Raw genomic sequence first — 24,501 nt, 5'->3', positions numbered from 1 at the left:
GCTGTTAGCTTTGGAACCGTGCTGTGTCTGTGGTCGTAAAACGTTCACAAATCCAAAGTCTGATGTGGTCTCGTATCCACCCTGAGTAAGCCAGCGCTCCTCTCTCAAGTTCTCCAAGACAAAGCTCTATTGTGCGGTCCGTCAGACGATGGAACCATTACATCTCCTCTTGCGTCAGTGGGGCGACCGACTCTCTGGCCTGCCTCTGCCTCTGCGCTCGTCCTCCTTTTCACGCAATTCTCGGCGCGCTTCGGGAATGTGTGGTTCTCCTCAGATTGCTTAGAAAATAAGCTTATCTCTGATCTCAGGAATTATTGCAAGGTATTTCCCATGATGTAAACGCCGCAACACAAAGCTTTATGGGTACGGCGGGATCTCACATGTGCGATTCAAAGTAATGCTTGAATATGAGCCGTTAAGGTCATTGTAAATAAACTCCAGAAAGTAAAGGACGTACACTTGACAAACACAGACCTACCTGCAGCAGTTTTTCCCAGGATTGTTGACAATGGATTCTGGCACCTTTAAAGACTCACAAACCTGGACTAATCTTGTGCCAAGTATCTGGAAAGGACTAGAACTATTATGAGGCTTGTATTACACTCACTCTCAACTGGTGCTTATGCATGTACTGAATCATACTTTTAGAAGTGGGTCTCAGTTGAAAAAAATGTGTCTCTTCCGAATTTAAAACATCACACCTGAGATTGGGCATTTTATTTTATAAAAATTCTTTAATCCATATTTTAAATTAAAAAAACAACACAAGATTGCAAATGTAAATGTGTGTGTTTATTTATGAACTTTGGATGCAGTGGTTACAGTCTTTTAGTGCTGATCCATCACTGGTTTAGTAGTTCAATGTAATCATCAGTGAGGAATAATATAAGAGCAAGTTCAGCATATCAACAGAAACGGGTGCGACATGCGCAACATGACTAGTTTAGCTGCCATTGGTTTTCATTGCTGTCATGTGCCTTGTCTTGACATGAGTTTAAATGTAACGTCTGGGATAAACCTCAAAGTGGAAAATACATGATGGTTTCATTTGAATATCTGATGATTAAGTCAAATTGCTTCAAAAAACGAAACAAACCACAAGGCTCCAATACTATGAAGCTAAAATCTTCAATCTTCAAACTTCAACATTTTTCACCTTACAGTGAACATTTTTCAACCAGCGTGCAAAACCTTTCCTTTTAATAAATACAAAAAATTAAATTCTCATGTTTCTGGTGTCCTTTAAAAGTCTGTGGAGGGAAGCAGTCTTATGGTTTTCACTAGGGCATCTTCGATTACATCTGCACGAGTCGATCATCATCACCATCCTGCTGGTGATCTTGCCATCACGGCACTGAAAACGCACGGGCGCTGTGTAAGTCTCCTGAGGCTCGCAGCATCGTCCATCTGAACAGGACCCACAGTAGTTTGGCCGGAATCTTCTTAGGCTACGGCAGCTTGCATAGGACATTTTAACAGGACGCCGGGCCTTTTCTTTGTGGTTACATTCCTGGCCACTCTGTTACAGATAAGACACAAAAAGATATATGGTGACTTGAGATCATTTCAAGTCGTTTTAAGTGAGCACACTATACACGAGAATTGTACAGGTCATTAAATTGCAGTAAAGGCAAAAAGTACCATTTGGCTGCATGGGCGAATGAGACAGAGCCGAGTCTCTTTCACCAGTTTACACTGGCTGTTGCTGTTGGTCAGTCTGGTGGACACCCCAGTGCCACAGGACTTGGAACAAGGGGACCAGGCTGTGGTTTGGGACTCACACTGCACTCCTGCCACCAACACACGTTCCACTGGGTGACTCCTGAAAGCTGCACGAGACACTACATTCAAGACAAATGGTGTCAAGATTATGGCACGTGTCATTTGGTTGCTTTGCTTGCTGTGTCCAGAATCAGTGTGCTCACCAGACAGAGACCTGGATGTTCCTCTCCACTCTGGGCTCAACTTGTTCCTCTCAGCGAGGTGGTTTTCAAACACGCTGCTGTCTTTTCTGTGCTTTTGCATCTGTTTCTTCACCACGAGAGTCTCCTCGGGGCACTCAAGCTGGTCACAGCATCCCCCGGGTACCTTGACCCGCTTTGGATTCGCGCAGCCCAGCTTGGGCAGAATGACCACGTGGGGGCAGAGGGAGACGCAACCAACAGCTCCGTCCATGCAGGTGCACTGGTGTTTACAGTTCGGACGGAAGTTCTCTCCATTCTGGTAGATCTTGTTGTTGTACTCGCAGGATCTTCCATCTGATTTAGCTGATTCCAAGAAGAGGAATGGAGACGTGAAATAAGGAAAGCTTTGTATTTAAAACAATAGTGATGACAGTGAGTGAATAGTTAACTCTACCCCGACAGATGCCCTTGGCAGCACCGCGCATCCCTCCGTAGTTGCACTCCAGTCCATTTGCGCGATCGCACGGCTGCGACTTGCTGCAGTCCTCGAAGAGCTGCCGCGCGCAAACTTTGCAGCAACCGCAGTCGTCCGACATGACGCTGACCCCTGCGGCACACCTAGGGTTGCCAGACGGGCAGTGGCACTCCTTTGGGCACGAGGCTGACACCTGGCACAAGACATGACATCATGCATCGCCCTCCTCCTAAACAGCTTAACATGCGGCTAATGAGCAAGCAGCGAGTCCTCACCACTGTGACGCAGAAGATCGCGACAGCAGAGACTTTCCACGAGCTCATCTTCAGAGGTTTAGAGTGACAGAAAAGGAATCCCTGTGGTTGTTCAGCACAGCTGGCGGTAACTGGCAAGCTCTCGGTCTGTGCTGTTTCGGAGTTCCCTCTCCTTTTTTATACGCTCCCGTAGGTGTGACGTAAGGGCAGGCTGAAGAGGTGTCTCAGAACTATGAGAGGAATGCATCTCCTCTCCTCACGTCTTCCCATCGGGCCGTGAAGAGCCAACCCCCCCCCAGTCAACCAGAAACACCTCGGTTTGATTTCCACTCTCTCTTCCCAGTTTCATTATTTTTCATCTGCTCTAATAACACAAGTTTAAGGTATTACTTTTCTTATGAAGGACAAATTCATTGAATGTATGCCTCAAAATGGGACACACACACACACACACACACACACACACACACTAATGATATAAGCTAGGTATTGAAAAAAAATAATACATTAGTACATGCACTCTCTCTCCAAGAATATGTGTCTGTATATGTATAACACACATTATAGCCTGAATGCACTCTATTTCTCTCTATTATATTAGAATATTTGAATTCAACTTTGCCTTTAGCCTTATTTGAGTAACCAGCATCAGTGTTTGCATGTAAAAGAAGTAAAAGTATGGTTATGTAAAGATCACAAAAGAGGGATGCTTTTCTAGCAGACACCTGAACCATTTTTCAATCAGTTACTTGTGCCAGCAGCCCCACAGAGTGTATGGCATCGGGACCCCACAAGTTCTGATATAAATATTGAAGAAAAGCCACATGCTTTCTGATGACCGGCAGAGTTTTCTATCTCACGCAAAGTCAGTGTTTAGACTGCAGCACGTTGCCTGTGATGGCTGTTAGTACCATCAAACCGTCACAGATGAAACTCTCCGTCAGTCAAGTGTGAGGCCACGCATGGATTAGGATGGCAGTTGACTTCAGAGTTTCAAAAAGGAGACGAGAGCCTCCCAGAATGCTTGAATCCCTGGAATCCTTTGTACGGTCTGAATGAGAACATCCAAAATGAGAAAGAAACCAGGAGAAAAAAGGGAAAACTTGAGCAATGCCTTGAAGCAAACATTCCACTCAGGATGAACACTGGAGGCTTCTTTGAAATAGCGGCGGGGATAAAAAGCATCCTCTTCTCTCCACATGAAAGAACAATGGAAGTTATCAGAGGTATGCCTTCCTTTCATTATAACTTGTGAGAACAAGAGGCCGTGCAAAGCGGACTGGCACAGCCGCAGTCTTATCTAACTGAGGTTACAAGGGCCAGTTTGACTCGATGCCAGCACGGGCAGATGAAAAACGAACGTGCATGAACTCCTCGCACTGGCACAGATGCCTGAAAATCGCTGACCATTGTGGTTTTAGCGTGGAAACATTTCCCTCAAGCTGTAATACAAATAATTTGCAAAACCATGTTAGGTAACAGATATATAACAGAGAGCTGCAGAACTTGGAAAGGAGTACAGTCGCATGTTCAGTTAATCCGTTATGTTTTGTAGAACCTGCAGCTCATCATCCTTAAAATGGTCATTTCACTCTGACTCGGGAGTGTGTGAATGGATCGTCAAAAGTATATGTCACATAAAAGATAGATCAATGATTGGCTGTTTCAAAAAATGCATCCAAAAACAATATTCTGCTGGCAAGAAATCACACCGTGAACGGTATAATAACATCTATCATGTTGTCCAACACTGTTGTTTTCTCTGCCATTTAGTGTCATCCAGTGCAAGAATTGTGAAATATTTCTTCAGAAGCCCTGCAGTTGTCCCACCCACCACCATTATTCAGACTATCCAGTAAATTTCTTCAGATAAAAATCCTTCAAACCTCCAAGCTGTTTCCTTTTTCCTGTTGGCTGTTTTAGCACTAAAGTTTAAATCCATGTGGTGCTCACAAAAAATGTTTCCCATTTCATTCAATATCTTATTTTTAGTCTGTCCTGATTGAAATAAGTTTTGTTATTAAGTTTAGAAATATCAAGTGTGACCCAATAGGCAGGGAACTATTAATTTAATTAAAATACGATGAGTCAGGGATGTAAGCCACAGTGCAACGCATTAAGTTCAAGTATGATTGTCATATTCTGAACTATTTTTTCTACTAATTTATCCAAATCCTTTCTAAAAGAACATTAAAACAAACTATTACTTGATTGACTAGGGGTTGCTTTTAAAGAGAGTATGTTTTGCAATGATGATGTGCTTACATTCTTTGAAGGCTACTGCTTATTTGCATTAAAATGTCATCTTCCACCCAACCACAGCATTCTTTATGGTCTTTAAAGTGGCACAAGGTTCAGCCTCAGAGACATTAAATTTTCTTGTTCACCTTCCACTGATCAAAAAGATGCCCATATTTGGAACATTTTCTTTCATCTCCCTGTCAAGTTTTTGTTGCCATTCACTAAATTGGATTTACCAATTTTAAATGACATGTTATATAACGTGTACTGGAGATTATATTATCAAGAAGACAAGCTTCTGCCTTTTCTATCCACTAATACTAGATAGTGTTAATTTTCCTCTCACTCAGACTTAATAACATGTCCCTATGTCTTCACAGAGTCCATTGAATCAGACTGTAGGGGACTCTACTGGCGGGTGGAGATGCAGAGTTTCCCCCATATTGCACATAATAATTGCAACTCTGAGAGAAAAATATAGGATCGAAAGGTTAGTATAACACTGGAGCAGAAATATTTTGCCTCTATGTGTACATAAACTACAATGTGTAAATTTTGGCTCTAGTATACAAGTATGACACAAGCCTGGACAGAACAATTGCTAATCCAGGTCATGACATCCCATGACTTCAATAAACTGCTTTCCCTTTTGCTTCTGGCTTAATCTGAATCTCTCTCTTCACTTCCAGGAGCTGCTTGGTCATTTTAATTTACTAATCTTTTTTTTCTTTTTTCTTTTTTCTTGTTGACCTTATCTTCAAATTGTAGCATTCTTATTATCTCCTCATTCATTTTAAAATAAGATGCATCTACCAAAGTGTAATTACAAGAGCCTGTGTTCACCTTTTCTTTTTCAAAGATGTTGGTTGCACACAAACCCCTTCAAGCAAAAAAAGAAGCCCATGGCCTCATTTCCCTATTAGCACAGTGAGGAACACTGTTTTCTTAGCTACACATTATTTTGCAGAACATGATTATACATGCCTGACAACAATCTCCCTGGGGAGAACTCGTTCTCAAACAGTTTGTGGCATTTTATGATTACAGGGGGCAAGAAAATATTTTGGGATTTTGCAATTTATTGAATGTTAACTGTAGTGATACTTTTGTTTCTTCTCATGCATGCAAACAAGAAGACTGTTGTGACTTCAATAACAATGTATCTGTAACTCTGTCAAATGTATTAAGATAGTTAATCTGGAGAGTTATATTCCCTTATGTTGGGACAGGACAATTGCATACTGAAGAAATCAGGGGAGGAGGGGGTTGTACATAGTTCTAAACACAGTTTGAAATCCAGAGCCCAGAAAATGAGCGCATTTGAAAGCTCGCCAATGAGGCAATGAAATAAAAAATAAAATAAAAACAGGAAATAAAAAAAAATCACCTTGGCTAAATGGCTAAAACTCCCCGGAGGCTTCCAAAGCTGAAGGTTTTGCTCTAAATTCAACATTGCTGCCCTCTAGCTGTAAGAAAGGGGATGTGACGCCCAGGTAACTTGAATCAGTCCAAATATTTCCTATCGTCACCTCTCAGTCCAGGGTCCAGGTGGATTTAAAACTCGGGTGTAATGTAAATAAAATATTATACCAATATGTGATCTCTAGAACTTTTGAGTTGACCTAAACCACACACACACACACACACACACACACACACACACACACACACACACACACACACACACACACACACACACACTGGAGGAACAATTATGTGCAAAACATAATATCTCTACTTACGCCATACCAAAGATGTGCAAAACGATGACGTCACCACCTCAGAGTAATATGGGCGTTTGATGTTAACTTACTACCAACGCGAAAGTTTGCCCCAAACCGCGTCCCCTAATTGAGTTTGCTTACTACAATTTTATGTTGTACAGTCTTTTTGACTTAATTCGTTTGATTCCACTTTGATTCGCAGTCGTCCCAACGTACGCCGGTTTACTTCCCAACGTTTGTCGCTTTTACTTCTCGTCCTCCGTTGTCTCTACTTCTCTACTTCTGGCGTCGACGTAACAGCCCTGACACAGAACCAGGAAGTCCGGGGCTGTCGGGACGCTAAACGAGAATGGACGAGTAAAACGCGCCTTTAAACGAAACAAAATGAGCTACCGCTTATTTTAATCCACACGAATGTTTTCTTCGGCTCTTTGGGTCGCTATTATTCGTGAATTCAGTCGTCGTTTGTTTGCTGGAACACCTGGTTGCCAGTTTGCGAGTGAGAGGGATGGATGTTCCCCAGCTCACCGAGGATGAAATGGCAGAAATAAAAAAAGACGTGAGTAGAAGTGACAACTGCGACCAAAAGTTGGCTTTATATTAACAATAAAAACGCAGAGTTATGATGCAAGCGGAAGTTGTTGCCTAGTGCAGTATCATTCGTCACAGATCTGTAACAATGAAATTGAGATACGCTAACATACCCAAACTTTATTTCAAGTCAAGTCAAGTCAAGTCAATTTTATTTGTCAATTTCAGCTGTATGTACAAGACATACAGAGTAATTGAAAAGGCGTTTCTCTCGTGCCCACAGTGCAGAAATATAAACATACGTTAAAAAGTTTAGTAGGTTATTCATAAGCATTATAAAGATAGAGGAGGATGTGCACTTTTCAGTAATGTCAGACCCTCAATGCCATTAAGAGTGTGTATATTTACACTCCAGAACTTCCATCCCAAACATTAAACCAGTCATCTGTGGTTTCCCAGGTGCTCATCAAAATGCGTCACTACCTCTGCGATAAGATCAGAGCTGAGCGGCACCTGGACTACCTGCGCTCTCGCAGGATTTTGACACGTGACGATGCTGAGGAGATCGGCTGTAGGACGACGCAGACCAAGAGGACCGCCATGCTGTTAGACATATTGGCCGAGAACCCTCGGGGCCTGGACGCCTTGACGGATTCCATAAGGGACATGCGCTCGCAAAACTTCATCATTGCCAAGATCACAGATGAGGTTCAAAAGGCCAAAAGTGAGAAGATTGAGTCTCTAAGAGGTAAACTGGCAAGGTCACACTAAAACCTCAAGTTTAAAATTGATTTTAAAAAATGTATACACTCGGTCTGTAAATACACCCTTCACCTGTTGCTCCACAGCCGGGGCTTCCACTTCCTCATCCGACAGCAACCTCAGCTCATCAACCACAACCACCAGCCTCTCCACGACGTTTTCAAACAACTCCACGCTGCTATTCCACCCGGACGGCGAGAAAAGTCCCTCTAATTCAGATGTAGCCTCCTCACTCAATCTGCCGTCATTCCAGAGAGGAAGTGTCTTGCCCTCTGGTGTCGATGCTGCTAGCGTCTGTGTCGTCTCCTCCACGACCTCGAGCCTCCCAAAGCCAGGAGACCCAGGGGCTCCTCCACTGCCTGACGAGGTCATGGCTGAATCCCCCTCCAACATTGATGCAGGAGCAATCGGGTGCTCAAGCACTGGAGGAGACCCGAACTTCCAGCCACTTCGGTCGCGTTCGCTCACTCCGACCTCACCCAGGAGCATCTTCTAAGACAGTTCTCATGCAGTTTTAAACGACAAACAAACAGAGTACTAGGACACTCCAGTCATAAGCAAAATTATGTGTTGTTATCAAAGTTTAGACAAGGGTGCATATGGTGCGTTTACTTGGTTGAGGATCCTGCCTTTGATCAGTTTATTTGGGTATTTTTGTGGGTTTGTGTGGAATCATATTCTCGAAAAATGCAGTTTTGATAAACCCAATTTTGCTAAAGGGAGAAGTGAAAATTAAAATGGGATACCATTACCCTAGTTTCTGATAGCTGCAATCATGCATTCTGTTTGTGGCAAAAATTGGGGAAAAAACAAAACAAACATAGTTGTTAACTTGACAGTAATCAGAAACTCAATCAAATGCTATATTGTTCACTATATACACACATAGGTACATAACATAAAATCCAAGACCAGGTGTCTCTCTGTGCCTATAGGCAGAAGGCTAAAAAAAAACAAAAAAACTAAGTCTTATCACTGGGATACTCAAGGCTATGTTGACTGCCATTGTGTAACTTCAACTGGGTTATTGTATTTGTGCTAATTCTAACTCATTCCTTAGTTTTAAGACATGTTTCTACTACATATATTAAATCTTTTTCTATAAAGAACTGCTTTTTGTTGATGTGACAAATTGATCAAATTAGTTGCATAATATATTTAGGTTTTTTTTCCTGGTCTATTTTGTGTCGTAAGCAACCACTCATACCTTCTCTTTTTCGGCCAAAGTTTTTCTGTTAAACTGTATAGGCAGCTATTGTTGGACATTTCCATAGACTGGAATCACCACTTGAACTTGTATTCTTAGGAAGACAAGTTCCATGTTCCATGACCTCTGCCATGCGGCTCATAGCTCCTGGTGGTGATGTTTTGTTGTATTTTTATTAGTTTTATTTTGCTGCGATTCTTGTAGCATTAAGTCAACCACATCCTGATTTGAACTTACATCACTACACAATATTGAATCACAAAACCTTCAATAAACTGCTTAATGACTCATTCATTTTCAATCATCTTTTTAATGCGAAAGGTTTCTTTTGAGAATCCAGTCATGTCTTCTGTTGTTAGTAAAGTAAACGTGGGGAAAATGTATAGTGTCTGCTCAGCTCTTGCAAAACAATGTTCACGAAACCAAAGTCAGACGGGCAAAAAAGGAAGAGGGAGTCTGCGTGTGCTGAGCTTGTCACCACTGAGTTCCATTTTTTGTTTTGGAAAAACTGGAAAAGCTCAAAGTGACACAGAGGACTGACAGTCACTGTGGCGAGGGCTGGTGCAGTGATTACATCTGCTGCTCAGCCACGGACAGTGTCGGAGTAGTTGCTCCCTTGCTCACTGCCGTCAGGTAATTCATTTTTAATAATATATCCTGCTTTCTAAACTTGCATACTTTGAAAAACTAATCAATGCTGTAGATAGATTCTTGGTTTCATTAAATATCACTAAAATATATGTCATTGTGATATATAGATATATATGAAAAAAGGTTTGTGTTCTAATGAGATGTTCTTGCAAAGATTCCAAATGTAATTATTGTCTCTGAATGAATTTTCAGCTGAGTAAATATAAATGAAGGATGCTGTAATTGTATTTTTTTTCTATTTGTTAATTTAAATTGCAAAAGAGTTTAAAAGTAAAATATGACATATGTAAGAGTTGCACGCACATACAGGAGAACCGGTTTGATAAACATCAGAATGACTGGAATGGCTGACCTGGTTTCCTGCGACGTCTTCGGGTTTTAATCTCTGACAAAATGAAGAAAAACATGAATTGCAGCACTATGTCCTGACCCTCAGAGCAATGGAGGACCGCGAGCAGCTGCTGGCTGCAAGGTTAGACGAACGGAGGCTGAACTGCAGGTGGAGTGTTCACATTCATAGCCTCCAGTCAAAGGTGGTGGAGGACTTCAGGCGGAGACTCAAGTACTTCTTCATGAACCCCTGTGAGAAGTACCGAGCCAGGGGTCGCAAACCGTGGAAACTGATGTTACAGATATTAAAAATCGCAATCATCACGGTTCAGGTATTACGCAAAGTTTTGGTTTGTATCAATAGACATAACATCTCAAACGTTTTCTTCTCTCACCTTTTCTCTAGTTGGTGTCTTTTGGCTTAAGTAATGAGATGATGGTCACCTTTAAAGAGGAGAACCTGATGACCTTCAGAAATTTGTTTCTGAAAGGGTACAAAGATCACCGGCTGGGAGGTTATGCTCTCTATACAAAAGTGGACACGTATGATCACATTTTCTACATCATCAACAAGGTGCGGACATGCTACTTTATTGACTTTTTTAACTATTTTTTTTTTTTACTTTATTTAAACTGATTCAATAATTGATTTTTCAGTACATCAGCCTCCAGAACCTGACTGTAGGCAACCTGGCATACGAGGTGACAAACGGAGAATACACTCCTCTGTCTGTGTGTCAAGAGTTCTACAGGAACAGTAGTATCGACCCAGGGAGCGAGACCTTCAACATTGATCCACACATTGAGAAAGGTGCAGTACATTCATTCATTAATCATTTACCATCAAATATCAGCCTCTATCATGTGCGGGGCCATCGTGTGTATTCATTCAAGCGTGAAGAGCTAGCTAGGTGCCAGAATGTATTTATGGTTTGTGAGTCATGACATGAGTGGCAAATAATAAGGGTGTGATTTGCCTGAGTGAGAGAAAAGAGGAAGTTTGTTCCACAAAGTGCAAACGGAAGACAAAGCGTTACCAGATCTGACTGGTCTATTGTCTCTTCCTCACAGAATGTGTTTCTATCGATCCCATGCAGTCGCTTCAGGATGACTTGCCGGTACAAGTCAACCTTTCCATAGATTTCAAAAGGTGACCACAAACGCAGGCGCCCACCACATGGTGTCATCACAGTGTTTCCATATAATGTGTGTTTATGTGCCCAGGCTGCTATCAGTGAGCGTCTACTTCACCCTGAAAACCATCAATCTGCAGACAGTGCGCCACCATGAGCTACCGGATTGTTATGACTTCCACATAATGGTTGGTGACAGTGTGTTGTGATACTGCAGTTGAAATGTTGTAGATGAAAACATGCTGTGTGCTGACACATCACGCAGTGTCATCTGTTCTGTGCGCAGATCCTGTTTAATAACCAGGCACACAGCGGGAAAATAACGGTCGATGTTGGAACTGACGTGAGGATTTACGAGTGCAAAGATTGGAATGTAGAGGGGACTTGTAAGATTTAACCCAAAGTGCTTTCAGTCCTGACCTGACTATGCAGAACAATTGCAGCAACTGATTTGCAATGTGTGACTTTCCTTTCGCAGCTGACAAAGTTGACTACCTCCTCCTGTCATTTGATTCTGTGGTCATCCTCGCCTGTTTCGTCTCTCTCATCCTTTGCTTGCGATCTATCATCAGCGGCATCCAGCTTCAATATGTAAGTGCGAAAAAAAACAAACTTTGGTATCACCACAACAAAGTGAAGGATTTCAGGTACTAGACTATGATTGCACAGAACTTTGTCTCATCTTTAATCCATTCGGTAATAGTAAACTAATGTTAACATGTGAAGTGTAAGTTGTCATGAGGCCAGATTCACCTTACAAACCATCTTGCAAACCAAATTCTTATTTAATAGACTCCACATGCAATAGCTTAGTCCTGTAAAAGTCTAACCTGCAGTATTCAAAGAGATGTATTTGCATGGAATGCAAGATATTTTACAAGTGTGCATGTTTTAGTTAAAGTCACTAAACATTAGTAAATTCTGTTTGATTTGAGCAAGTGCAACTGAAATTAACTGTATTGAATTGAATTATTTTATTGTAAATGATGCAATTTAGTCCAACGAAATTTAAAAGTGTCTTCCTTCGGTGTAGAGAGTAAATTAAATTAATAATCAAAACATAACTTAAATACGAGTTAAACAGTTAAAAAAATAAGTTAATAAGTTAAAAAAAAAAAAAAAAAGACACATGCCACACAACATGCATACCACATTCATCATCATCACATTCTGCACATAGTGCACTATCTTTCATTATTGCACAATCCATGGACCTTGACCTGAGAAAACAGGGATTAATGGTATAAATATGCCTTGGTATTATGCTTTATGACAGAGTAGGAAAAAAATCATTTGATTTTAATTTTTAACACTTTTATTTGTTGATATGCTCCCTGTCTCGTACAGGAGTTCACCGTATTCTTCCACGCCTACTTCAATAAAGTGGTCACATGGTCTGACCGCATGGAGTTTGTCAATGCTTGGTACATCCTCATCATCGTGAGCGACACCCTGACGATTGCTGGCTCTGCTTTCAAAATTGGAATACAAGCAAAGGTTTGCCTTGCGCTGTGGTTTTCACACAGGATTATGAACATCCTCATCTAAAAGTCTCATCTAAAAGATTTCACGTTTTCTCTTACAGTACCTGACAAACTACAATGTTTGCAGCATCCTGCTGGGAACAGCCACGCTGCTCGTCTGGGTCGGAGTCATTCGCTACCTCGGCTTCTTCAAGAAGTACAATGTGAGAGCCTTGGCGCTGCCTTCAGTTCTGCATCAGCCAGCATGTAAATAAATGTGTTCTCTGTTGCAGATATTAATCTTAACACTCAGGGCGGCCTTCCCTAATGTGATTCGATTCTGCTGTTGTGCTGCGATGATCTACCTCGGCTACTGTTTCTGCGGGTGGATTGTCCTTGGCCCATATCATGACAAGGTAAAAACTATTACATTCAAGTGTCAGTCTGTCGTAATAACATCCATCCACAGAAGATATTTGGTCTGTTGATGGTGAATGTTATGAATGTTCATTAAAACATCTTGTTTTTCAAGTTCCGGTCACTTGCAAAGGTTAGCGAGTGTCTCTTCTCGCTGATCAACGGGGACGACATGTACACCACCTTCCGGCAAATGAGAGACAAGAGCTACATGGTGTGGCTCTTCAGCAGACTCTATCTCTACACCTTCATCTCGCTCTTCATCTACATGGTGCTCAGCCTCTTCATCGCTCTCATCACCGACACCTATGAGACCATCAAGGTTGGTGCATTTCACCAAAGAAAAAACGTACACAGAGAAGCATTGTGTTTTCCATCATCCTTGAGTGCCCTGGTGTTGTCTGGTTCGTTTTATAGCATCAACAGCACGACAAGGAGCCAGCATCCGAACTTCAGGCATTTATAGCAGAGTGTAGAGACCAGCCGGATTCTGGGAGATACCAGACTGATGGAGAAGCACCTTCCTGCTGCTCACTGTGCTGCTGCTTCAGATAAATGCTGGGACAATGAGAGAATTTTGGCAAATTTGCCAACGTGCAAGATGAGATGTTGTGCTAAATTATTTTCTTGTGTTTTTGCATAAATTGACAGACACTACTGATGTCAAATATATAACTGCCTGTTCCAAATACTATATTTAGCTAACAACGTATTTCAATGTCATTAGTCATCTGTTCCTCCTGAGAGCAACACTGCTCTACACACTGATTGAAAGATAGATAGATAGATAGATAGATAGATAGATAGATAGATGGATAGATTAAAAATACAGTTTCTCTTTGCATCACCATTTCAGCTCACTGCACATACAAAACTGCAGAGGTGAAAGCAGATCTGTTCATTTTATCTCATTCTGGCATAGATATTGCGCAACAGACAAAAGAGCTGTGATCAAATGCGTGAGTTATTTCAAGTGTTGAATACCACTGCACATAGTTCCTGTAAGTAGAGATATATTTTCACCTAATTGTTCCTCCATTGTGTGTGTGTGTGTGTGTGTGTGTGTGTGTGTGTGTGTGTGTTTTGTATCTTCTTCAAAAATTTTCGTAGGTTTATTCTAAGAAAATATTTGTAAGTAGTAACCTGTAGTAATGTGTTTTTATTATTGTGATAAAATGGTTATTCATATTATTATTTTTCTCTTTACTACTACAATGACTGGAATTATGTAATGTTATGGGATACAGACTAATGATACTGGGGGAAATGCATACGTGCATAACTAAAAAAAAACAACAACCAAAACATCTATGACATTTTCCATTTAGAGTAATTATGTGAGGGATATAGGAACCATTAAAAAAAAAAATTCTGAGAAAAGGGCGTCCTAGTTCTTCAATTAAAGCCTTATTTTTACTTTCCTCAAATGAAATGGATCTGTATGTCGAATCTTCTGAACAGTGGGAAGCATTAATTGGTTTGCTTTGATATTCTTACCTCTGGTGGTCAGTCAGCACAGGAGAGCTGCAGCTGTGCTTTGTGACACCTGACAGCACTTCACATTTGCATAATCGTCCACTGCTCGCGTCGACGTCCAATACCCGTTCCAGACACTGGCTGCTGGGCAACGCTGCCTCCAATAACAGGGGCGTTTAGACGAGAGCTGCCGGAGGACGGGACTTAAAAAAAAAACAACCCCTTCGTAACATACCTGCAGGTCGGGACATCTCTGCGCTCACTGTCAGTCGCAGTCGTGGGGTGTACATTTGTTTTATCTGACCCGGAAGTTGGCGAGTGATCTAAATTACATTTCTAGTGTTTTCAGCGAAGGGTCAGTTTATTAATTTTGTCAGAGCCATAAAAGTTCAATCGGATCTGAGGTGACCTCCTTTCCACTGTGCCCGTGAGTACTCCTCACTTAGCATAAAGCTACTACCAAGGTTAGGAATCGTTGGGTTATTAGCATTTTTTTTTATTTATTTATTTTTTAAATTATTATTGTTATTGTAAATTCCGAAACGACGCGTTTGCGAACACGGTACTTGTTTTCAATCTCAAAGGTTGAATTTGTTTCAAAGATTCAACTTTCTTAAATTAGCTGCCTTGCGTAGTTGAAGTTTCGGTCAAGTTTAACTGAACGTAATAGGGCAAAAGTAATAAAAGAAGGCTACAGGTGAATTAGCCGTCTAACTGGCAAATGCTCGCATTGATGTGAACCTTGATTCTCGCTCTTATTCAAATCCACTTAATTGTTGGTTGGTGACGTCGTTTATAACTGACGTCAATTTACTAAAGGCACACACGCACTGTCTGTGGCTACCTGATAAACATGTGCGTGTCACAGTTTTAGATAAACTCGTCATAGAGCTCTGCTCGGGTGTCAAGAACTCGCCTCTCTTTTCTGCACATCAACCAAAAGACCACGAGTTGTAATACTTTGTATACTTTGTAATGTACATAGTAAAATTGTGGGAGTGGCAAGTGCAGTTTTCTGGTTTGGCTTGTCAAGCCAAATGAATGACTTCATGTGTGCAGCATGTTTAGTTGTATTGACATAGTGGCTCCTAACCTCACGAAACTGACACACACGGAGATTCAGTCTGTGAAATGACGTCTCGTTTTATGCGGCTAAATCTGTAGATTTAGACCATCCTGCGCTTCCTGTGGGCACGAGCCAATGGGATGCCCTTCTCATACCCCAATCTGCCACCCCCCACTGGAACACATCAGACTCTTAATCCTTGTGTGGATGAAGCAGCATCCCAGATTATCTGATGCTGCTCCATCTCATGGCTTGATGTTTGATTGCAGCGCTCGCCACCAGCGGAAGTTTCTGATCCGTCGCCCTGCTTCTGATCCACACCGGGAGTTCATGATCTAGCAACACCTTGCCTGGATGCGTCGGTGATATGGAAGAGTGGTGGACTGTGCCAGTAGGAACATCCATGGGTAAACTTCAGTGCTCATAATTGTTAGACTATTTCTGGGATGAAATGGCTCAAAGGGGAATGCTTTTTTTGGAATCCGCCAGAGGTGACCCATATTTTTGTTCTCATTTCAGAGCAGTTGCCCAGTTTAAGCCCATCAGTAGATTTTTAACTGACATGCAGCATGCCTCACGGTCACCCATGAGCTCACCCTCTCTGCTATCTGTTCTAGGAAACCATGAGATTTCCAGCATATCACATGTGACAATGTCTCCTTCAAGGCAGAACAACCTTGTGTCCATGTTCTCCTCTATGCCCTCGTCCAAGAGTTCCTACAGTCTGATTAGTGCCTTTTGCACAGAAGATAACATTCCTCACTGCATCTCCTACATCAATCAGGTATGAACTGTATTCTGGGTTTATCCATTAAAGTACTTATTGTATTTTTTAAGTGTTATTGCTTCCCTGATTGTTTTTTTTTAATTTTTTTTTACTCACTAATTTATGCAAGAAATCAGTTATTCGTCATCTTCGCTCAACACAACTGTGATCTGTGTCTGCGTCGCCTACACAGGAGCTCTCTTCGCTGGGCTTTTCCCCATGTATCGAGGCCAACTTGCCAGGGAGAGGTGATCTGAACACGGTGGCAGCTCTGAATGCCATGTACGAGCTGCTCCAGATTCACAGGCGGAACATGAATACCTTAGAGGAGCTGGAAAAAGAGCACCTGAGGAAAACCAGCTTGTTGGAACACATGCAGATGAACAATTCAAGACTCAAGGTATGTATAGCTGGGCATGCATATCAATGCACTCAAAATCATTCTTGCAAGACACAGATATAATGTATATAATAGATAATAATAGAATAGAATCGTATTTTGGCAATGAGAGGGCAGTACATAGATAAACAAGATTAAATACTTTCTTCTGTACCGATATGAGTAATATGACTACATTGCGTCACTTCTTACTTTAACATTAAATCAAATGTCAGCGGTTCATATTAAATTGTATTAAGTGCTGTGCCTCCTTGAAAAAGCCAAGGCTGTCCTGCCACAGCAAGAAATGTAGCGAGGGATGCAAGACGTGTTTTAGTTTAGTTTGAACTTTTGCATTTGCAAAATCCCTGTCCTGCTGCAGTACTGATTATTATAACCGCTGCATGCTTTCCCAATCCAGGATCAGCTGGAGCTGTCCATGAGAGAGAAATCTGGTCTACATGAGACTGAGAGGCAGCTGCAACTCAAAATTAAGACTTTGCAGAGCTGCTTAAAAACTGAAAAGGATGAGGTATTTCCCACTCATCTTAGTTTAACAAAAAATGTTTGACACTTGAACAGTGTGCAGATGTCACAAGTTGAGTGTTTGGCTTCAGGTGCAGAAGCTCCAGAGTATCATTGCCAGCCGGGCCACTCAGTACAGCCATGACGCCAAGAGAAAAGAAAGAGAAGCTGCGAAACTTAAGGAACGCCTCAGTCAACTCCTGGTGGACAGGAAGGATAAAAAACTGGGTAATTCTACACTCTGACAATATACGCTAATGAATTCATCAAAAACAATTAATGAATGATCTTCTCACCTACTACTGTTCAAAATAGCTATCGATGTACTGAATTGCTTGGGACGAGCAGATGGAAAACGGAGCCACTGGAAAACCGCAAAAGCAACAGCCAGGTACCCTGAAAGCTTCCTTAACCATGTCTGTTGCAAATGCCATCATCAAGTTGATAACCAGAGAGAGTTTTGTAAATTGTTCTGTGCAGCCACGAAGGAGAAATGTACAAGTCCTTGCTAAGCGATTATGAAGCAAGTCAAAGGTCCTTGATGCTGGAGAATGCTGAGCTGAAGAAAGTCCTCCAACAAATGAAGAAGGACATGATTCACATACTGAGTCCTCGCCAGTCTAACACTAAAGAAGCCTCTGCAATTGACTGTCGCAAACAGGTTTTTTCTCTTATGGTTCTTGAGAAAAGAGTTTGATCTGGTAAACTAGTCTAAAATTGAACCTACCTACTTTTGCTTTGTGCAGGCGGATTCAGATGGAGAGGAAAAGACAGGTGACAGCAGCAAGGATAACCTAGACCAGTCATGTGAGCATGCTCGGGAGCAGCTCACCAATAGCATCCGGCAGCAGTGGAGGAAACTGAGAAACCACATGGAGAAGTTGGACAGCCAAGGTATATGTAGCACTGTCACATCATCATGACTATTCCAGCAGTTAGACTTGTGATGCAATTCAATGGCATATCTTTTAAGGGCGTGAACCCAGGGGTTCAAGGATTTGCGGATGCGTGTTACAGAAAAAACTGCAATGGATAATCATATAATGCTGTTAATGAAAATAAACCTAATGCTACTAATTTGTTTTCCAAGCCTCCAAAGTGCAGAATCAGCTGGAGGCCAATAAAGATGTGATACCAAGGGAGACCTACGAGGATGAGATGGAGCAGATGAGGCGTGAAGTGCAGCAGTGTAAAGAGTTCATTCATGCGCAGCAACAGCTCCTTCAGGTAAGATTCAATCATTTGAATGGATAGTGTAGTAAGTCCTTGTGTTAATGTTAGATTCCTGTAAATTCAAGATAAGGATTCATCTCATTGAGTGCTCTTATATTGTAAAAAACAAAGAAAATCTAATTTGGCCTCTGCAGCAACAGCTTAACACGTCATTTGACGATGAGACGGCAGCTCTTCTTCATGACTGCTACTCTCTGGAGGAGAAGGAGCGCCTTAAAGAGGAATGGAGGCTGTTTGAGGAACAGAAGAGAAACTTTGAGAGAGAGAGGAAGAACTTCACAGAGGCTGCCATTCGCCTGGGCCGAGAAGTACTAAAACTTTTTGTTTTTGTGTTGGATACGCAACGGATACCATGAATGTTATAATTGCAACATTCATGGTAATAACACATTTGTTTCAATCTTTTTTTGCACTCCTCAGAAAAAAGCATTTCAGGAAGACCGTGCTGCTTGGCTCAAGAACCAGTTTTTGAACATGACTCCCTTTACAGACCGCAGGTGTTCTTCCTCTGACGGACAAAGTGCCTTATCAATCAGTAAGTCCAAAGTAGTTCCCTTTAGTTTTAGTTAATGCAGTATTTACTCAGTCATTGCAAAGAGGTGTTGTTGTGAGACGAAACAAGCTGCAAATACTGCATATTATGTTTCTACTTGACTTTTATTACATTTTAGGAAGCGAGCCAGAGACAAGAATATCCTCTACAAACTGCAAGCTGGCCAAGTCATCAGACTGCAGTATGTTTTCCACCCCGAAACCTTCACTATGTCCGACTGTGCCATCAACAGGAGAACTTTACCGGACGCTCCGCTTAATACCAGACGGCAGGTATTTCAGCTTAGCCATTTACTGTTGTTTTTACGTGGGACTGCAGTGAGTTTATTTTCATGGTTATGCGTTTACAGATAGGCTGTGGTGTTTTCATTTTTGTCACCGCGATATTGTAACTTTTTATGTATTTTTCTTTTAGTTCCTCAAGACACTCAAATCGAGCCTTTTGTCAAGACTCCTGCAACCTTGAAGATGAATATACTCGAATCAAGTCAAAAAACAGAGCTAGAAGCAAAGACTTGAGCATTTTCTCATTGGATGAAGATGAGAACAGCCTCACTTAAAATATTTTGTCTTTTGGTGTATTCTTGATGGTGCAAATGAACAATTATTTTTCATTAGATCTCCTTTATGTTGGTCTTTATTCCACTATACTGACAAGCACTACCATTTTAAATTGCAGCACTTCACTATGATTTGTAAGGAGGTTGCACTAGTCATTTGCAAATGTTGATCAAACAAAAAGCACTTTATTGAATCTGACAAGGCTACATCCTTTCAACAATCAAAAATGCAATGTTAAGTTATATTTAAAGGAGTATACCATTCCATTGGTGATTTTAACTTATGTGTACTTGTTGTTGTTGTTGTTTTACCTTGTTTGCGTTGTTTACATATTCTATTAATCTAACTTTTGCAGGAGCATATTTTGATTTAAGGCAGACGATAATATTCTCTGATGGATTAACAGTGTAATAAAGACATTTTTGTTTTTAATGAAGAAGAACTGTCTTGAATTTTGCGCCCCCTATTGTTATCACATTGTGATTGCAAACGAGTATTGACCGGAATCCGGATGTGATCATCTGCGCTTTTGTCTCCAGTCAACCTCGACACCCACCCAACGATTGCCCGGAGTGTGCTTTTCTATTAAAAACCGCGCAATGTCGGGTTCTTCTAACATTACAGCCATGAGAAAGGTGGTGCAGCAGCTAAGATTCGAGGCGAGCATAAACAGAGTGAAGGTAATTACGCTCCATTTTATGTCTTTCAAATAGCGGTTGGGGAAATCTTTGCCGTTACTCCAGTGTGCTAACGCGGCTAGTAGCTGCTGTTCGCCGCTAGCAGTGCTGGTTAGCAGCTTTTAGCATCAGGGCGTTGTTCCGAATTAATGTGAAGTTTTAAAACTCAGCCTGGATCAATTTTAAGCTAAGTTTCCATTACACAAGCAGGTGTACGTCGTTGTTTAAAAAAAATTAAAATTAAAAAGTCAAATTTCAACCAAAGAAAAGTCCTGATGAAACCTTACTTGCAACAGGGAAGTAAACGCCTACAAGTTTCTAATTTCTTCGAAGCAAAAAGTCCCTTTTAAATAACGATGAACATATTTCCAACGTGTTTCACATTTAGTAGCTATATTTTCTCAAAACTCAGAAGTTCCACAACTTTGAAGATGCAGTTAAGTACCCTCGCTGACTATGTTTTTTGATCATATAATCCAATTCCTAATGGCTTTCTTGTTAGATACATTTGGTTAATAGTAGGTTAATACTTTTTGATGTACCGATTTGTTTCACATTTTGTTTTGTTTTTTCCCGTGTGTCCCCAGGTCTCCCAGGCTGCAGCAGACCTTCAGTTGTTCTGTCTGCAAAATGCACTGCAGGACCCACTCGTCACTGGCTTGTCGTCCAGTACCAACCCTTTCAGACCGCAGAAAGTCTGCTCTTTCCTGTGAAGCCAGCGACCATCGGTCAGTCTCCTTATTATGGCGAATTCAGTTGAAACAAGCAAATAAACAAATAAAAAGGCTTTGGTGTAAATCACGCTTTGGGTCTGAACTTAATAAGGCAAGAAAAGTCTTTTAATTTCATATGTATGGTTTTTAATGTTAATAGAGAACATACACTTTTTGTATGAAATGGCCTTCATTTATCACATATAATGAAATACAGGCAAAATTGTACAATTGTATTTGCATTCTTTTAAGATCATGTTTTTGTACAGAATGTATCGAAACATTACGTGTCTAGAACACTGACTTCCTCATTTGAGTAAACCCTTTTATCAATTTCTATTGTAATCAAATCACGACCCTGTGTCTCCCGTGTGTTTTTCTTACAGGCAATCTTCACACAGGCCTTTGTTTTGATGCCCCAGGGAAAAGTTGACCTCAGCACTGCTCCTCATGCCAAGCCATTATACTGCCATGGGATGTCTGTGTGGAACACATTGGATTCCTGTCAGAAAGATGATCATGTATTTTCAGCCACAGTAATATAGAGCATAAAAGTCTATTTTTAATGGCACAGTATGTTTTTCAAGTAAATATGTGTGCCTTTTCTATCGTTATGTTTTAGTTGTCATTCTTTATTTTTTTTTTATTTTTTATTTAATCAATATTAAAACAACCTTTTTTCCTATTCCTGTGCTTTATTGGCTGTTGATTTCTGGTGTATGGTTGTGAAAAACGGGTAATGAATGCTGTTGATTCCAATGTGAACAAATACAACAAAATAAAATTAGCATAATTGCATTCTCTTATCATTGTTAAATGACATGTTCAACTGTTGTTAACAAATACAGCACAATTTACTAGTGTTGAACTTTAAAAGCTTTACAACATCACCTATGTATGAACTGCCTTGGAGAAGTTTTGGAACTAGATATTGGAAGATACTTTATACATTCCTAGAGACATTCGCATTTCCAGCAGTTTGAAAGGGATGGAGACTACGAGTAAGTTCAGTCGTCTCAATTTGAATTAATCATATAATAGCTACGAGACATGACTTACCCGGAGCGCCCCTTGCGTTTTTTAAAGGTCCGAACAACTGGTTCAGCTCTCGCGAGAACCCAGTTTCATGAACTTTGAGAACTGATCTCGGATCAGTCCTCCCGCTTAAATACTTCATATTATACAGGAAACTCGTTGAAAAAAGCTGATACCAGGCCAGCAGAATGAATGCGTACTTGGTCAGCGGAAGTGATGCATCATGGGATAGCGTTACTGTGGAAACGACGGCAACTTCCTCTATTGACCTGGCGTGTTAGCCTAGCATTTTCGACATGTTTAACCAGACTCGCCAACAATGGAAATACGCTCGTGAAGACCACGCATGACGGATACGTTTGCTGTATGATTAATTGTTCGTTATTTGTGCACAGCTGATCTAGATGAGCCCTTTTCTGAGAAGTAACGCCTTTTGAGTGTGGCTGTGAGGCTAATCCTAATGAGGTTCAATGTTGGAATGCAATGCTTAACACTCCGTTCATAACAGCCATTTTGGCTCAAAATAGTTACAAACAGGTGTTTCCAATCGAGTCTCTTCAAAAGACATGGAGCAGCTTTGCAAAATGGAAAATAAACCCTAAGCAAACCTATATATGCTATTTCACCTGTACCTTCTGACAGCTCTCTTTCAATGTGACCATTATACATGCATATCTTCAAATTAATGATGACAGCTGTTATCTAGAGCTTAACAATGATGGTCCAGGACGCCTCCACTCAGCTTCTCTGCCTCACAGCCAGCAGTGGCGTCCCGCTCTTCACTAGAGGAGCCCAAAGACAGCTGCCCTTCTCTGTCATCGGTTCCCTGAATGGCGTCCACATGTTCGGTGGTGGTCAGGGAGTCGTGCTGTCCTGCTGTACTACTGAGGGTGGAGGGAAGGTGGTGTGGAGGGTCTTCCAGGAGAGCATCATGCTCATTGCTGTGGCTGGGTGTGGACGGGGCAGCAGCAAAGAGCAGGAGATGCGCCTGCACCGGCTCCTGGAGAACATCTGGAACTGCATGGTGCTGGTGCTGGGCCAGGACGAGCTGACAAATGTCAGGAATGTGGAGAGACTGAAGAAGGATTTGCGCTGCTGCTTCGGCCTCATCGATCAGCTGTTGGAAGAGGGACAAGAGGGCATCCTGGGTAACTTGACACACTGCGCTGACTTGGTGCTGCACCCCAACCTCGCTCTTCTCCAGGAGGCTGTGGTCGGGTTTGCTCAGTCTTTGGACAGCGAATTCAGTTGCCTCGCCTTCCATGGCCGCATCGCCGCCGCCACGGAGAAGTGGTGGCGGTTGGCTCCACAGGAGGTCGTGCTCCTGTCCGCCTTGATGCGATCCCTGGCCGCCTCTGGATCCGCCTCCTGCGATTACCCCGTGTTCCTTCCTCAGGGCAGCCCCACTGTGGCCCACCGGCTCCTCAGATTCCAGCTTCTCCCTGGGGCCGACGTGTGCGTGCTATGCGGCCCAACGCCTTCCCTGTACAGAGCCGAGAGTGTTGTTATCCGCTACTGGACACCTTTGTTGGAGACCCTGAGGAACTGCTTAGCTGTTGGGGAGCACTGCTTGCCTGGGTCCGTGTCCCTTCGCCCAGATGTGCTTGGACTTCTTCTCATCAACCGCGAATCACGCAAATCTGTCTCTTGCGTGCAGACCAAGTATTTGGGCAGTGACCCTGCCCTCCCATCCAGGGCCCGCTGCTGGGAGCTACTGAAGCTCTTCTACATCTTCAGCGTGACTCGCTACTTCACTCGGGAAGAGGCGGCAAGTTCCTCACCGGAGGGAGGATCGCAGGAAGGCCACAGCGAAGATTTTGCCCTCAGATTCTCCCATCAGCCACTGCAGTGCTACCTCGTCACTGAAGAATGCAAGTGCTATGGACTTCAGACGCCACAACACCAGCTATTTCTGCTCCTTCCACTGTCGGTGCCCACCTTTGCACTGCGCACAGTGGCCTCCCAGACTCTCTCCAAAATAGTAACAATCACAGGGTTTTGATTTAAAGTGCCCAAATGTCCTTTTCCTGTAAAAGGCGTGTGTAGGTGTAAACCCCGCTCCTTTCATTCAGATGACTAAAATACATACATTTTGATCAACCAATTTAGATGCATGATAAATGTCATTCTTTAAATGCTAGATGTTGTTCTGTAAATTTTGATAGAGCCTGAAAGTGAAACCTGCCCTTTTTTAAATGAATGTACAAAAAACTTTTTAAAACTCATAGTCATGAAGTCATTTATGACAAATAAAAATATTAAAGTAATTGGTAAAGTAATTCCATACTAATCTGAAATCTAAGAAATTATGTGGCAGTGATGTTTACTTTGTAATTTGACACTTTGACACACACTGCTTTGCTATGCCCACTTTAGACAGAAGGAACAGGTGGTTTTAGTGGTCAACTATTCTTTGCTCGTCTATT

General features: G+C 41.9%; 6 protein-coding genes across 8 annotated transcripts; 5 read left to right on the top strand and 1 right to left on the bottom strand.

Moving 5' to 3' along the window:
* Positions 1-777: 777 nt before the first annotated feature.
* Positions 778-4,791, bottom strand: LOC142885321 (CCN family member 1-like). Its single transcript, XM_076021674.1, has 5 exons — positions 2,655-4,791; positions 2,359-2,572; positions 1,926-2,267; positions 1,624-1,841; positions 778-1,519 (listed from the first exon to the last, which is right to left on the bottom strand). The coding sequence occupies exons 1-5, from the start codon at positions 2,700-2,702 to the stop codon at positions 1,217-1,219; spliced, it is 1,125 nt and encodes a 374-aa protein (XP_075877789.1). The 5' UTR covers positions 2,703-4,791; the 3' UTR covers positions 778-1,216.
* Positions 4,792-6,679: 1,888 nt separating this feature from the next.
* On the top strand, positions 6,680-9,390 carry bcl10 (BCL10 immune signaling adaptor). The gene is made up of 3 exons (XM_076021672.1): positions 6,680-7,157; positions 7,589-7,877; positions 7,978-9,390. Exons 1-3 carry the CDS (start codon positions 7,107-7,109, stop codon positions 8,385-8,387), a joined length of 750 nt encoding a protein of 249 aa, XP_075877787.1. The 5' UTR covers positions 6,680-7,106; the 3' UTR covers positions 8,388-9,390.
* A 149-nt stretch (positions 9,391-9,539) lies between these two features.
* On the top strand, positions 9,540-14,278 carry LOC142885316 (mucolipin-3-like). The gene is made up of 13 exons (XM_076021666.1): positions 9,540-9,731; positions 10,186-10,411; positions 10,486-10,653; positions 10,737-10,890; positions 11,151-11,229; positions 11,304-11,400; positions 11,499-11,598; positions 11,691-11,803; positions 12,560-12,709; positions 12,798-12,899; positions 12,969-13,091; positions 13,208-13,414; positions 13,510-14,278. The coding sequence occupies exons 2-13, from the start codon at positions 10,190-10,192 to the stop codon at positions 13,645-13,647; spliced, it is 1,653 nt and encodes a 550-aa protein (XP_075877781.1). The 5' UTR covers positions 9,540-9,731; positions 10,186-10,189; the 3' UTR covers positions 13,648-14,278.
* Positions 14,279-14,690: 412 nt separating this feature from the next.
* On the top strand, positions 14,691-19,708 carry ssx2ipa (synovial sarcoma, X breakpoint 2 interacting protein a). Of its 3 annotated transcripts, none has more exons than XM_076021665.1 (14): positions 14,691-14,809; positions 15,904-16,041; positions 16,252-16,418; positions 16,594-16,800; positions 17,201-17,311; positions 17,397-17,532; positions 17,620-17,695; positions 17,785-17,965; positions 18,051-18,198; positions 18,395-18,531; positions 18,672-18,845; positions 18,958-19,072; positions 19,209-19,362; positions 19,505-19,708. In XM_076021665.1, exons 2-14 carry the CDS (start codon positions 16,002-16,004, stop codon positions 19,647-19,649), a joined length of 1,791 nt encoding a protein of 596 aa, XP_075877780.1. In that variant the 5' UTR covers positions 14,691-14,809; positions 15,904-16,001; the 3' UTR covers positions 19,650-19,708. The 3 variants fall into 3 exon arrangements, with proteins under 3 accessions (XP_075877780.1, XP_075877779.1, XP_075877778.1); XM_076021664.1 differs by having other exon boundaries at positions 14,763-14,995; XM_076021663.1 differs by having other exon boundaries at positions 14,763-14,995; positions 15,851-16,418.
* A 455-nt stretch (positions 19,709-20,163) lies between these two features.
* On the top strand, positions 20,164-21,646 carry LOC142885320 (guanine nucleotide-binding protein G(I)/G(S)/G(O) subunit gamma-5-like). The gene is made up of 3 exons (XM_076021673.1): positions 20,164-20,330; positions 20,915-21,055; positions 21,427-21,646. The coding sequence occupies exons 1-2, from the start codon at positions 20,250-20,252 to the stop codon at positions 21,038-21,040; spliced, it is 207 nt and encodes a 68-aa protein (XP_075877788.1). The 5' UTR covers positions 20,164-20,249; the 3' UTR covers positions 21,041-21,055; positions 21,427-21,646.
* A 657-nt stretch (positions 21,647-22,303) lies between these two features.
* fuz (fuzzy planar cell polarity protein) lies at positions 22,304-24,111 on the top strand. The gene has a single exon (XM_076021671.1). It carries the CDS (start codon positions 22,791-22,793, stop codon positions 24,075-24,077), a length of 1,287 nt encoding a protein of 428 aa, XP_075877786.1. The 5' UTR covers positions 22,304-22,790; the 3' UTR covers positions 24,078-24,111.
* The last annotated feature ends 390 nt before the right edge of the window (positions 24,112-24,501 follow it).

The sequence above is a fragment of the Nelusetta ayraudi genome, unplaced genomic scaffold (genome assembly GCF_046127955.1).
Source record: "Nelusetta ayraudi isolate G7.1 ecotype Tasmania unplaced genomic scaffold, CSIRO-AGI_Nayr_v1 ptg000011l, whole genome shotgun sequence".
NCBI classification, from domain to species: Eukaryota; Metazoa; Chordata; class Actinopteri; order Tetraodontiformes; family Monacanthidae; genus Nelusetta; species Nelusetta ayraudi.
Note: the sequence above shows the minus strand (reverse complement) of the source record. Positions and strands in the feature narration are given on the sequence as shown.